Source organism: Phyllostomus hastatus, unplaced genomic scaffold, assembly GCF_019186645.2.
Source record: "Phyllostomus hastatus isolate PE091 unplaced genomic scaffold, TTU_PhHast_1.1 phas_scaffold_93, whole genome shotgun sequence".
In the NCBI taxonomy this organism is placed as follows: domain Eukaryota; kingdom Metazoa; phylum Chordata; class Mammalia; order Chiroptera; family Phyllostomidae; genus Phyllostomus; species Phyllostomus hastatus.
In genome coordinates, this window is record NW_025334042.1 from 45,618,799 (window position 1) to 45,632,786 (window position 13,988).

The 13,988-nt window shown below is 41.4% G+C and overlaps 1 protein-coding gene across 1 annotated transcript in view; it reads left to right on the forward strand.

The window, feature by feature from the left end:
- The window catches only part of DUSP16 (dual specificity phosphatase 16), a 77,908-nt gene that overhangs the window by 41,190 nt on the left and 22,730 nt on the right, over positions 1-13,988 (forward strand). The window contains exon 4 of the mRNA XM_045829430.1: positions 255-393. Coding sequence (XP_045685386.1) covers positions 255-393 — 139 coding nt within the window. The remainder of the gene's footprint in view (positions 1-254; positions 394-13,988) is intronic.

The following is a 13,988-nucleotide window of genomic DNA, read 5'->3' on the forward strand; positions in this document are numbered from 1 at the left end:
TGCTTTACCCTTTTATAGTACTAAGGATTTAAAATCAAGTAGTTGGGAGCACATCTACTCAGAAGTAGTTTCAAGTTGCCTTTTAAAAGTTGATTTTTTACAAGCATCTTAAAACCATATATATGCTAGGTTTATTCAGTAAGTTTATGTTATTTTAATAGAAAACAGGAAGTACTTAATTTGCTTTAGCACCAGTGGTTTATGGGATTGTTTTTCTCCACTTTCTTCCTAATAGCCTCACATTTGCATTTTAGGTCGACATTGATTGCAGTCAGAAGGTTGTAGTTTACGATCAAAGCTCCCAGGATGTGGCCTCTCTGTCTTCAGACTGTTTTCTCACTGTACTTCTGGGTAAACTGGAGAAGAGCTTCAGCTCCGTTCACCTGCTTGCAGGTGAGGCTGTGGTAGCAATGAAATGGCTTGGAATCTTACTGAACTCTGTGAATAAGCAGTATTTCACGATGAGCTCAAAGTTCAGTAATCATCACAACTTTGGGGTTATTGTGTATAGTGATTTGTTTATTGCTGTAAACTATTCTTTTGAATACTGTCATCCTTCCACAGTGGCCAGTGAATTTTTGACTTAGTTCTAATGCCTCTTCACTTGGTGTTTATTAGGTAGAAGTGCCACATACATAGATCTGTGTGCCTATACAGATAGCTCAAAGCCAGCTGCTTCTGTCCAGGTATTTTCCTTTCACCTGTGATCTAAGAACACCAGATGCTCTACCTCTCACTCCTGCTCTGGTATTAGTTGTTACTCCCTGCTGGTGTCAGCCTCTTATTAAACATTTATAGTTCAAGCATACTGCAGCAATCAGATCATGATTCTTAGACATTGTGAACAATGAGGAAGGGAGAGAATATGTGTAGACTATATCTTCTGATAATTAAGGGGAATATTTTAAAACTCATTTACTTGTTTTGTGTTTACAACGGAAAGAAAGTCTCTTGCAAATGCTAAGCAACCAGGTGCTTTTATAAAGTAAATGGGAAGACTACATATTTCATATCTGCCCTAAAGGAAGGCTGTGTGGGAGTTCTCTCTCATTGAATTCCAAAGCCTAATGTTCATCCCTTGCTTCCCCTGTTTTGCAAATATTACTGAAGCCCTTTCACTCACACCGGCTCATAGAGCTGAGAATACAGTTTGACAATGCACAGTAACCTTTCACACAAAGCTGCTGTGTCTGGCAGATTCTACCAGTGATAGGCAAGAAAGGGTGCTTTTAAAAATGTGATCTAAGAAAAACAAAATATTGATACTATCATTTTCACACCTTTACTCTTATTAGAAGGAGAGTGCTGTGAACTGGATGTTATTGGCAATTTGGTGTTAGAAGTATAGACATTTCAGTTTTAAGAGTGTAAGGTTAATCAGTTGCTGGTGTGTGAACACTGTTAAACTCTGTACAGGTTTAGATAAGATTTCCATGTCTCCAGGTCTTTCTTATCAGCCTTTGCTTCAGTTCCCAAAGAACAAAGATAGTTTCTTGTGTCCTTTAGATCATCTATTACCACACCTTTCATTTACTCTGTGATTTTCTGCCTGACCTCTCTATGAGTATCCTTAAATGAAGCCAGTTTTTCTTAGAATGTGGCTTTCAGAATTTTTGTAGCTGGGAATTATAGTACTAGGTTTTGGCTTTTGTTGATAGGCACATTCTTTTACTGCGATTTTTACTGTGTTAAATGTGACAACTGTTAGTCTAGTTCCACCAAACTAGGTTGGTGAGTTTAGGAACTCATTTTGTGTTTCTTGTAGCCACAGTGAGGAGCTTTGCCTTGGAATCCTGTTAATGGGACCTGAGTTTTTCCCAAAGACAATACACTAAGATGTGCTGCCCAGCAAAGTGATTATCCCACCTCCCACCTTGCTCTTGTTGGAGACAATTTTCCTTATGGGGGCTCTGACTTGACCTTTGGCTGGGTGAACACTGCCCTGGAGGAATGAGCTCATGCTGAATTTCTGGTTCAAGTGTTCTAGTTACTGTTTTCCCCTTTACCATAGAGTACACCTTTGTTACCTGGGAAGGTTCTTACCAGTCGTGTGTAGCTTTGGGTGGGGCATTTATTAGGCAAGGAAGAAAAAGCACTCGGTCTGATCAGCTAGGTCAACCCTAGGGACATATGGAACAGCACACGAAGTCAGAACTCTCTGACGTCTTCACACCACGCAGGAAAGGTCTCCTAGGCCTGAACGCAAGTCTCGGGAGGCAGCACCAGGAACCACAGTGAATGTATGGATGCACCGCATCATCATCCACACTCCACAATCCTGTATTTCTTTAGGAGATGGCTTCAGGGATGGGGACTGAAGTGCCTTGAGAGTTTCTGAGAAGCCAGCTCTCTTACCACACCTAAGAGAGGGTTCTGGGTGGTTAAAACTCTCCCCAGCCATCCGAAAGGTCCTGGCCAATTGGCAGTTCCCTTGGTTACTGTGTCTGTTCCACAGATGAGACAGGAAGTGGGGTGAGTGGGAGAGAATGCTTGGAAAGGTACAGCCGTCAGCTCTTGGCTCCTGTTCTTTTACCAAGGTTCAGCTGGTCGGAGGATGTTCCAGGACTATGAGAAAGAAGGACATCTCCACAAGTGTTTCTTAAATATTTGCTTGGTGAGGGTTGGGGGAGTAATCGTAGAAAAGCACACTAGCTCCTCACTTGTGCTACAGGAAACTAAAAGGTCACTGGAGACAGTTTTCACCACAAAATACCCCTATTGTTTTCAGCAGTTAGAGATGCTTGTCAGCCTCATTTGGATATGGTAATAGAGAGACGGAGTGGTTTCTTGAAGTAATTTCTCCATCAGACTGAAGTAGAACTTTCAGCCACCCTGAGATTATTCAAGAAGAGAGGCTCAGATATGTGAGGCATTTTTATGGTCATTAGACAGGGAAGTGAAGCACTGGGCCCTGAAGTCCATTTAGTTTCTCAGGGCTCCCTGACCCAGAGAACAGCGACTTTGGAGAAGGGGAGCAAGAGGGCCTCCCCAAGTAACTGGTAGGAGGAGTGTCATAATGAGTTCTTTCCCTCAAACACGAGGAGGCCCAAACTTACCTATAGGACATAGTTCTAAGGGCACAGGAAATGAAGGCTTACTTGAAGAGTAGGAAGGTTGGGTTAGGGGAAGTTGTACTGGAATGCAGTGGGCTTAATTCATTAATATGGACCAGGTCCTGCTTTGGGGATGGGGCTAGTCTTTAATAGCTATTATCAGTGAGACTGGATTCCTAAGCCTTCTAACCTTGAAACTTAGAACCTGGTTCTTCAATGAACCCTGTGTAGTGACCACACGTGTGACACTTCTCAGCCAAGACCTTGATCCCTGCCTGAACAGCTTTTCCTTTTTCTGAGCCAAGTCAATATTCTAAACGGAATGATTAATTTGATAGTCATATACTATCCTAAGCCTTTCATTTTTGTCTTAAAATCTTATTTAACATTATTTTGTCATTTATCTTATTTATTTGTTAGCTTAACTCCTCACTGGGCTCTCTGCTTCAGTTGAGGACAGTGTCTAGTTCATCTTTGTATTCTGCACAATGCCTAGCACCTCGTAAGTTTTTAGTAAATATTTGATATGTAAATTAGCTTGCATGTAGGTTTATACCATTTATATTTCATATGATTCATTTTATTAGTTTAGAATATAACTGATTGTATTAAACAGAAATGAAACTGATCTGAAAATGGAGCAAAGATGAGATTGTTTTGAAATAAACAATTTCCAAAGTATATTTGTTCAGACAGAGCAAGCATATAGTTGTTTTGGGAGAAGAATCTAATATGAAAATATTTTCATCTATAGGTAGATTTAAACATGATTTTAAGATTTAATAAAAATACTCTTGCAGTTAAACTGTGCTAATTTGGGTAATCCTTTTTTTTAAGATTTTATTTATTTGTTTTTAGAGAAAGGGAGAGAAATATCAATGTGCTGTTGCCTCTTGCAGGCCCTGCCCTAGGGACCTGGCCCACAACCCAGGCATATACCCTGAGTGGGGACTGAACCAGCAACCCTTTGGTTCTCAGGCCAGCACTCAATGCACTGAGCCATACCAGTCAGGGCAAGGGTGATCCTTAAATATTGAACTTTAATAAGAGCTAATAGTTCTTATAAGAGCTAAACCTAGCTTCACTCATAGGAGAATATAAGTTCTTGAATCTATTGAATTGAGAGCAGTGTAAGTAATTTATATAACTATTAACATGTAAATAAAGGTACTAAATCAAACCAAACCATAGCATTGTTTTACCCCATGAGGATTAAAGGGCTTATGTATCAATAGCACTCTCATCTTGGCAAAAAATAATGAATTTTGTATCTTTGGAAAGTTTTCCATTATCACTGATGGAGAGGTAATGTCAAAACCATTTTTCCACTTTCAAAAAAATTTAAAGTCAGTTATTAAATAAACACATACATATAGTTACAGACATATATCCTCGCATAATCGTCCTTAAAAATAAGGCTAAAGCCCTGGCTGGTGTGGCTCAGTGGACTGACTGCTGGCCTGCAAACCAAAGGGTCATCAGTTTGATTCCTGGTCAGGGCACATGCCTGGGTTGCAGGCCAGGTCCCCAGTGGGGGGTGCATGAGAGGCAAGCATACAGTGATGTTTCTCTCCCTTTCTTCCTCCCTTCTCCTCTCTCTAAAAATAAGTAAATAAAATCTTAAAAATAAGACTTAAGAATTTGAATCAATAGAATGACAGAATGGTGTGACATAAACATTTGTTTCACAAAAAATGATTGTAACTGAGGATCCCATTGTGAGGGTCATTTATTTATTTCACTTCCAAAAATTTTTACTGATTTGAGAGGGAAGGAAAACCTCAGTTTGTTGTTCCACTTATTTATGCATACATTGGTTGCTTCTTGTATGTGCCCTGACCAGGTATTGAACTTGCAACCTTGGTGGATCAGGACAATGCTCTAACCAACTGAGCTACCCAGCCAAGGCTATAGTCTTTTTTTAAAAAGAAACTATTATTGTTAGAAAACAAAATAGTTGCAAACATTGGTACTGGTACCTCTTTTGGTCTTGTTAACCTGCAGAAAATTGGCTCTCTAAAAAATAATTTCATTTCTTGGCCTTTACTTATTTATTATGTATCATTTTATTATACTTGCCTTTATTATATTTCTAAGGGTGCCAGATTGAAAATAAAAAATAGGAAAAAAGATGACTGTATTTGCTAACAGAAAAGTGATTAAATGGGTTAATTTAGTAAAAATAAAGATCAACCTACAGCTGAAAAATTCTGTTCTATTATCTTTCTCTTTCCTTACTGTTGTAGCTCTGAGTAAAAACAAAAGGGATCCACAACTCTTACTATTTTTAAAATTCTACAGCACTCATTTCTTTTTTTTTTCTTTCGATTTAATCTTTATTGTATTTTTTTCCATTACCATTTCGTCCCCCTTATACCCTCTCCCCCCGGCAATCACCACACTCTTGTCTGGGTCCATGAGTCCTTTCTCCTTTTTGTTCGATCCCTCCACCCGCACCCCAACCCCCCAGCTGTCATCTGCTCTCCATCTACAGCACTCATTTCTATCCTGTGCTGAGGCACAGGATAACCCTACAGCAAAAAAACCCCATAAATGAATCACAGACTTCAGCCCTTTCATTTACAAATGAGGAAAATAACAGAGCCCTTGAGTGACTCTCCTAGCCCTCACTGTTCCCACTGTGTGCCCAAGGCCCATATCCGCAATAATTCCAGAGTCTTCTGGAACTTCATCAGGAGGCGGGACTGGGAGTCAAGGGTGCCCATTTCAGACCAGGCTTATCCTGAAAGGCTCTTTTTGTGGTGATCCTCTCTCAGCCTCCGTGGATTTTGTCATATTCTTACTTCACATTTTATGGAATGAGCAATGTATAAAAATATCTTGCATATTACAAATGTTAAAGCATTAAGTTATTTTAGCCAGAGGATGCTGCCAAATAAAAGTCTGAGTACTCTGTTTTATGCTGAAGTACAGCTCTGAATAAGGATAGAAGATACTATTTCTTAAGCACTTGCCATTAGGTACAGTGTTGGGTACAGTGCTGAGGGCTTTCATGAACATTTAGTCTCTGAACACACCTGTGGTCCTAGATTAACGTTTGCTGCAGTTACAGGGCCAAATGCACATTTCTTTGTTTTAAGTTAGATTTGCTAGGGTAGTCAGAGTTAGGAGTGAATAAAAATGTATTTGACTCTTTACACATTTTTCAATTGCATGGGGATCTGGATTCAGTCAGTAGTACTGTATAATAAATGTGTAGCTTTGGTTTAATGGAATCAATTACTATTCTTCCTACTGGAAGTGCTGTAAAGCCTGCTTTTCTTGGTTATAGATTTTGCTGTATGTGCTATTGTTATCCTCAGTTCTGTTATCTAGTGTGGCATTTCTTCTGTCCCTTCATCTACAGAAGGGAGATCTTTAGTCATTCCATTTCAGACCTCTTGGTAGAAGAGATTGAATATTAATGGATTCCAGTAGAAGTACTACAGTTATTCAGGAATTGGCTGCTCTCGTGTTTAAAGAGCCCCAGTCACTGAGACCCACTGAAAACAGACTAAAAACAGGTGCTGTTTTGCCCACTGGTTGCCGTGTATTCGCTGGCTCTGCTCCAAGCTTCCGTTTGCATGAGGTTATTCAAATTGGATCATCTTTTCTCCAATTGCCACTTGCCAGTGTGTGGTAAGCCAGTTTGTGTCATTTCCCAGTTACCAGTGGCTGACATAATGCCTCAGGCTGTGTCCTTTTAAAAAATGGACTACAGAGCAGACTAAAGATAGTTCCTCAGTTCCTCATCCTGATATTTTGCACAAGGCAAACAAAAACACCCTAGATGACAATGGTGACATCAGTCTTCCTTTGCCCCGGTTGTGTCATCTGTGTGCTCTGGAGAAATGCCAGGTCCAGACTTTTTCATTCAGTCAGCCTCTCAGTGTTTGATGGGCACTCTTATGGTTGGGCTTGTGACTGGGCTCTGGCGGGTGGGATACCAGAAAAGTAAAAGGCTTGCAGATGTAACCTAGAAGCATGTGATCCCATGCTAAACTGCGTGCTATAGCGACAAGGGACGACACCTCAGTGTAGTCTGCAGAAGTTGGGGGATGTTTGATTGCGGCAGTGAAATTTTAATCGAACCTTGAAAGAAGAGTGAGACTTGGGTGGGGCACTCTGAGAGGAAAAGCATGATTAAAAATGTCAGGAATGAACCTAGATTTTAGGGAGCAGCAGGAGACTAGAGTGGATTTTTTTGTGATGGGGAGAAATGGGAACTGAGAGGAAATGAAATCGAATGAACATAGATTTTAGGGGGCAGCAAGAGACGGGAGCAGATTTTTTTGTGATGGGGAGAAATAGGAATTGAGAGGAAATGAAATCAAATTATGTAAGCCCTTTAACTCAGAAGAACAGATTTGTACTTTGTTGCAGTGGACACTGTGGGCCATTGGTGTTTTGACTGCGGCACCTCTCACCTGTCAACCACTGTGTCTTTTCTTCTGAGCTCTGCTCTTCCCCTGCTACCAGCTAAGTCCAGCAACATCATCCCTCCCTCAAATTGCTCCAGGAGCCTTCTCACATCTTCTGTCTTGCCACCTTTCAATCCATTACTCACACTGTAGCCGAACTTATATATATATATATATATTTAGATTTTATTTATTTATTTCCAGAGAGAGAGGGAGACACACATCAATGTGCAGTTGCCTCTTGCATGCCCCCAAATGGGGACCTGGCCCCACAACCCAGGCATGTGCCCTGACTGGGAATTGAACTGGTGACCCTTTGGTTATCAGGCCGGCGCTCACTCCACTGAGCCACACCAGCCACGGCTTATTTTTTTTTTTATTTTTAATGTAATGCTGATTATGTCACTCTAGTTTAATATGCATCAGTGTTTGAATTTAGGATAAATTCAAAAATTCTTACCTGACTCACAAGGTCCTGCAGTGGCTGGCTCCTGCTTAACTCCATCTGATACTGCTTTAAGCCCTCAGTTCGTTTTTATTTGTTATTCAAGCTCCTCAGGCCTCCTCTCAGGGCCCCAAGCCTGCAGTGCCAATCTCTCTGGGCCTCTGCCCCACTCACCTAGGTGTCACTTGCTGGATTCATTGAGGATGTCAGGCCTTCCCTAGTTCCCAGGTAAAGTTGGTTTCCACTAATATATGCACTTCTTTGGCCGCCTACCATAATTAGTTAATTACTCATCTAATTATTTGGTTAACATGTATGCCCACTAAACTGTCAATTCCAGAGAGGGCCTCTGTCTTGGTCACCACGGTCCCCATCACCTAGCACTGAGTCCAGCTCACTGTAGGTGCTCATTAAATGTCTCTTTGAACTTACGTGTGAATCCCTATGAACAGGTATCAGTCAACTTCCTCACTGCTCTGGGAGGTCATCAGGGAAGTGTGCAGTTAGCCAAAGAGGAGGACCGTTGGTGGAGTGGAATATACCAAAGCAGTCCTCTGGGAGGGCCTGCTGCAGGGTAGATTAGAAAGCTCTGAGCTTCACATAGAAAGGCCTGAGAGGTGAGTTGTACGGTGATTCAGGGACAGTTCACAAGTTAGTCAAATTTGATTCTTAAGAGTCATTCTCCAGAGACCAGAGTCATACTCCTTTTTCCTCTTGACTCATAGCATTCTCTCCTGATCAATAACCTGAGTCCATTGTGCCCTTTGATGATGGCTGTCCCCACATCCAGCAGCCACTCCCTCCTCATCTGGGGTGACTGTAACTGGTCTCCCCAGTTTCTTCAGGGATGTGCTCCTGATTCCCTGAGCCATGGGGGTATTACTGGACTCTAGACTTTGGGGCATCAGAGGAAATTCCTCTCCCCCACCGCTCATGTAATGGTCCCGGGATAAGCCAGAAGCACACTGAGAATGTGGGTAGAAAAATGTTTTTCTTGCCCTTTGCTGCCTTTCACTCAGAGAGTCTTCTAGGGCGTTGTTGTCTAGGAATAGGAAGCACAGTCTGGGTCCCCACTTGTGCCAGTATAGCTTTCAGCTATCGGTGGAATCAGGAAATCCCTTTGAACACCAAAAGTGTACAAGACTTATGTCCATCAACAGCTATTCATTGTAACAAGGAAAGATTCAATAAATACGTATTGAATGTTAATTATGTGCCGAGCACTGTGCTCAGTGCTGAGGTGATTACAAATACAGGAGTGTGAGGCATAATTCTTATCCATGAGGAATTTACAATGTATTATAGCTGGAGAAATAAGAGGTCACAACACACACAAGGATAATTCATGGTCCCAGGTCAGTGGTAAACATCAATTACCAGATTATTGCTATAAATTTTATAGAAGTTCTGAGTTGGCAAGGCCATATCTAGATACACTGGTCAGGTAAGATTTTCTCTTCTTCTTTTTTTAGATGCGACAATAGAATTGAAACTATCAGAGAGCATTTCACATAGTAAGGGAAGATTGCATCATGAAACTTGTTTCAGTGGTGATTGTATGTAGGTGTTTAGAAGGCTTTAACAAAAAAATAATTTTATTGGTCATAGTAAAAAGAAATGGGACATGCTGCTCTAGAAGGGGTGTACCTTCTGCTTGCCTGTGGTTTGGAAAGAAATATGAAAGGGATTAGAAGGACTGAATTGCCAGAGGCAAGGGAAAATTAGGTCGGGTTATAGATTGGGAATAGATTTTGAAGGGTCTTGAATGTCTAAGAATTTTGGGTTTTATTCTCTTTGGGAGCAGAAAATATATCAAAACTTTATTTTAGGGTTCTTAATCTGGCCACAGAGTGGAAACACATTGGACGAGGGACAAGTGGCTCAGAGAGAGCTGTTAGTGAATTTGTCTGAGAATGAGGCTCGAAGATGGAGGACTAGGGTGGTGGCAGGAAACTGGAAAGGCAGGGACAGGCAGAAGAGACCGGGAGAGTGGGCCAAGCAGGGATACAGAATGAAAGAGAAGGAGATAGGGCTTTGGGTTTATTTTGAAGTGTCAATGAAGTTTTTGGCATGGAACTGACCAAAGGAGATTGAAAATGTTAGATTGGAGTTTGGGACATGAAGCTCAAAAATACAGGCTTGGAAAAATTTAGTTTTCAGGTGAAAATGAGCAAATGTGATCTTCTTAATAACTCCTCCTTCCATGGCGAGGCCTTCTGATTCCTCCTCAGGAAGCCCCAGCACACTCCTTACCTGGGCTGTTGCCTTCCTGTGTTTAAAGACGCCACAGGAACAGTCAGTGAACCTGGCTTTCGTACTTGATGGTTTTATTCTGCCAAGTGGTAGATTCTGGCTGTATTTCTATCTCTTTGGTTATTTTGGTTGCATTTTTCAGACCAATCTTTGTTTGAGGGAATTTATTAAGAGTCCTGCCTGGCTGGTTTGTGTGTGTTTAAAGAGGAGGAATTTTCTGGGCATAGTATTGCTGATTTGAAATATCAGTAAAATAGTAAAAATATCACTCCATTTTTCTGAGCACTCTTTACTAAATGACACTTCAGGATTTTGCCAATTGTTCTAGTTAATGTTATCTTGAGGAATAATAACATCTAGACGTTATGAATCGTAAGAAATTGTAAGTGGCATTATTTTAGCATTTAGTGCTTGTTTTATGATAGTACTTTGAATAGTTTAACTCATTTATGGTATATGTGAAACTGTTAATTCAAAAATTAGTTTAGATAGAATTTTCCATTCCCCATCTGTGCTGGGTGATAGAGTTGTGTAATGTAGAGTGAACTTTTGGGGGGTGTTATTTAATGGGAGATGACTTAGGAGACAGAGCTACTTATTAGACTTCCTGGAGGGTCTCCACAGAAATGCTTATCTGTTCACTTTCCTCTCGAGTGGATGGAGTGGATGGAATAAGAGGTTCAAAGTAATGCTCTGTATCATTTGGGACTTTTCTCTGGTTCAGTGCTGCTCGGTGGAGAATTGAGTAGATAGAACATAGATGGAGTGATCTAGTGTCATTTCGGAAAACACGCCATGCTCTCTGCCCTTCTGTAACTTAGTTGTCCAACCTCTGGGGCGTTGCTTACCCAGGCCAACCTGTATGCATTAGGATAGTACAGTTCCATATTTTTGTTTGCTTTCTTTGGGAGGTACAAAATTACACTGCCTTTATTTTTGTTTTCATTTAACCAGTTTTAACTCTCTATGTGTACAGTCTGTTGACCCTAGAAGAATTGTAACCATCTTTTAGTCTGTTTTTAAGTAGCTAGAGAACAAAGTTGCCTGAATCAGTCACTTCAGACTAAAGCAGAAAATAGTGGCTTTTAATGACAATTAAAACACTTCATTGTGAGATATATATTTCAGCACTTTATTTTTTAATATTTGGGTTGTCTCCTTTGTGCCCCAGTAGTACAGCAGCAGATGTGTGTTTTCAGTGAGGCACGAACTACACTTCTCTCTGCAGGTGCAGGTTGGCTTCCACTTAAATCCTCCGCATATGTTCTGTAATACGTACACGAATGGGGCATATTTATGTCACAGGAAGGGAGTCTTTGTCTTATAAAGGGGTTAAATGACATGAGAGCTATATTTAAAAATTATGAAACTATAAATTCTGTGTAAATTCTTTAATACACAGAAATTAAGCTTTTATGTGACATATACTACTGTTTCTGTGCAGAGCCATGGAACCGTCCACCAAGGGGTAGGGAGCCGCCTGTCGCTCTCCCCACTTCGGGCAGCTCTGCAGACCGGCTTGCCCTGAAGCCGAAGTGGAGAAGTGCTGCTTCTCCTCGCAGGGAACCGTCTAGAGTAATAGAGTGAATGGCTGTCTCTAGTTTCACAAGAAGGATAGGGGTCCATTTTTAGAATTTGAGACTTAAATTTTTTAACATCACTAAGCTGCAATAAAGTGCTACTTTGGTTTGTTATGTAAATATTCTTTCATTTTAAGAAACGTGATTTGTAACTAATTGCAAGGGTCAGAGGGAAAGGAGGGAAAGGAGTGCTGGGAATTGTTTAGTACAGTTGTGATATGTATTTTATTTTATGTGGCAGGTTTCTTCCCTCTAAAAATTGAACTCTGCTCACATTGGCTTTCACAGAAAGTGGCGCCTATGTTTGGGGTGGAGGGGGCGCGCTGACGGAAGGACTTTCCTCGGCTGAGTCAGAGTAAAGTAACATGTAAATGATGACTGCCTTTCAGCTATACGAACTGTTTTCTGTGTCCAAAGTAATAGATATGTTTTTGTTTGCAAACACACATGCTAACGGTTGGATTTGTGGAAGACCAACATGCAGGAATGTGGGTTTTAACGTTGCAGTTTGTCTGCCTGTCCATCCAAATCTGTAGAGACCGAATGCGTGTGCACATCTCTGTCTCCCAGGACCCCATCTCCATTTCTCCACAGGCCGGGGTGTCTGCATGAGAGTCTGCCTTCCTCTTAAGAACAAATCCTTCTGGCATGATGGGCAGTAGCAGCTACAGCCATTCCTAGATTCAGGTCTAGCTCAGGGGAGCACGAATGGGCTGTACGACTTTTTGTTTCCTATGTTCCCAGATGATAAACAGCGTCAAATCCAGGGATAGAAGGGACTTGGCAAGACTGCATAGTGAATGAAGTCCTTGAACAACTTTTTAGAAATATTTTAAAACTTTTTCAAGAAGCTTATCGGTTTCCCAGTACCGCTTTTCACGCTCAGCAAAGGAGGGTGATGAGCTGCCGTTGTGTCTTCTGTAGTGCAATCCAACTCGGGGCGGGGGGAGCGCGGCCCGGGGCTGTGGTGGGGTAGATAACATGCCTCTTTATTTCGGGTCAGCCATTTGTAAGGAAAAGTTTACTTACATGAATTGTGCTTTTCTTCTCTTTAGGTTTAGTTTGTAAGAGGAGAGGAACATTTTAGACATATTTCAAAGCTGAGTTGCTGATGAGACCACAGATAGTTTTTCAACGGTTTGGGGAAATCAGGCAGTGTCTCATCTGTTGTTAATTAATGAAATGAAACTGGGGTCACCAGAGTACAACAATGAATGAAAGGTCAGTGAATGGAAAAAACTGTCAGTGAAAGAGGATGTCAGCAGAGTGGAACATTGTCATAGATAAAGATCAGGGAAAATGTGCCCTTTGGCTGAGAGTAGTGGTTTAAAAAAATTTTTTTTAATTGTTTTGAGGGGTGGGGGAGGAGGGGTTCATTTTGTTGTTCTGCTTATTTATGCATTAATCGGTTGCTTCTCGTATTTACATGCAGCCTTGGTGTATCCCACACACTTTAACCAACTGAGCTACCTGCTCAGGGCCCTGATGTAGCATTTTCTGTAGGCAACTATGTGCTATGGTTTGGGACATTTTAAGCCAGACTGAACACCAAGTAAATGCTCCGAGTTCAATAAAATCTGCTAAATATTTTAAGGCTGTTCCAGTTTGTGCTGGAGGTTCATTGAAAAAATTTGTGAAAAATAGGTTTCTTTTTGTTTTATAATGTGTTTTACAGTGTTATTGCTATTTTGTTTGCCTTTTGGGTTTTGTTTTGGGGTTGAATATGGGTTTCTTCTTTCATTTATTTCTGTTCTCTGTCTTAGAATTTTCTAGAAGCCACACTCACTTTTGAGGTCCACTGAAGTTAAAGTGCTTTAGGATCACTGTACTACTTAATGATGGAGCTGGACCTGGAAGAGCCCAGGCAGGCTGACTCGCAGTTATGGTGGTTGCAGAATCACATCCCCTCTGAAAGTGGTTCTGAGGGTGGCCTGAAAGCCATCAAGACATAGCTTCAGCCTCACTGCCAGCATGCAAACTGTGATGTTGAACAGACCGGTGACTGTGTTTCAAGTAATCCACGTGAAGGGCATTTAAAGAGGCTCTTGTGTCTGGGCTCCTGTCAGACTCCTTTCCCCTTTTTTTTTCTGTCACTGAAGCTTTTGAAACCATATGGCTTTGGGGAAACAGGTCTCTTCCATCACTTTGGGAGAGGCCCATGGCTGTTTTTAGCCTGGTCCTGAGACCTGGCAGGTCACCACCGCTGGTGAGGGGAGGACTCTGTGGGAATCAGCGG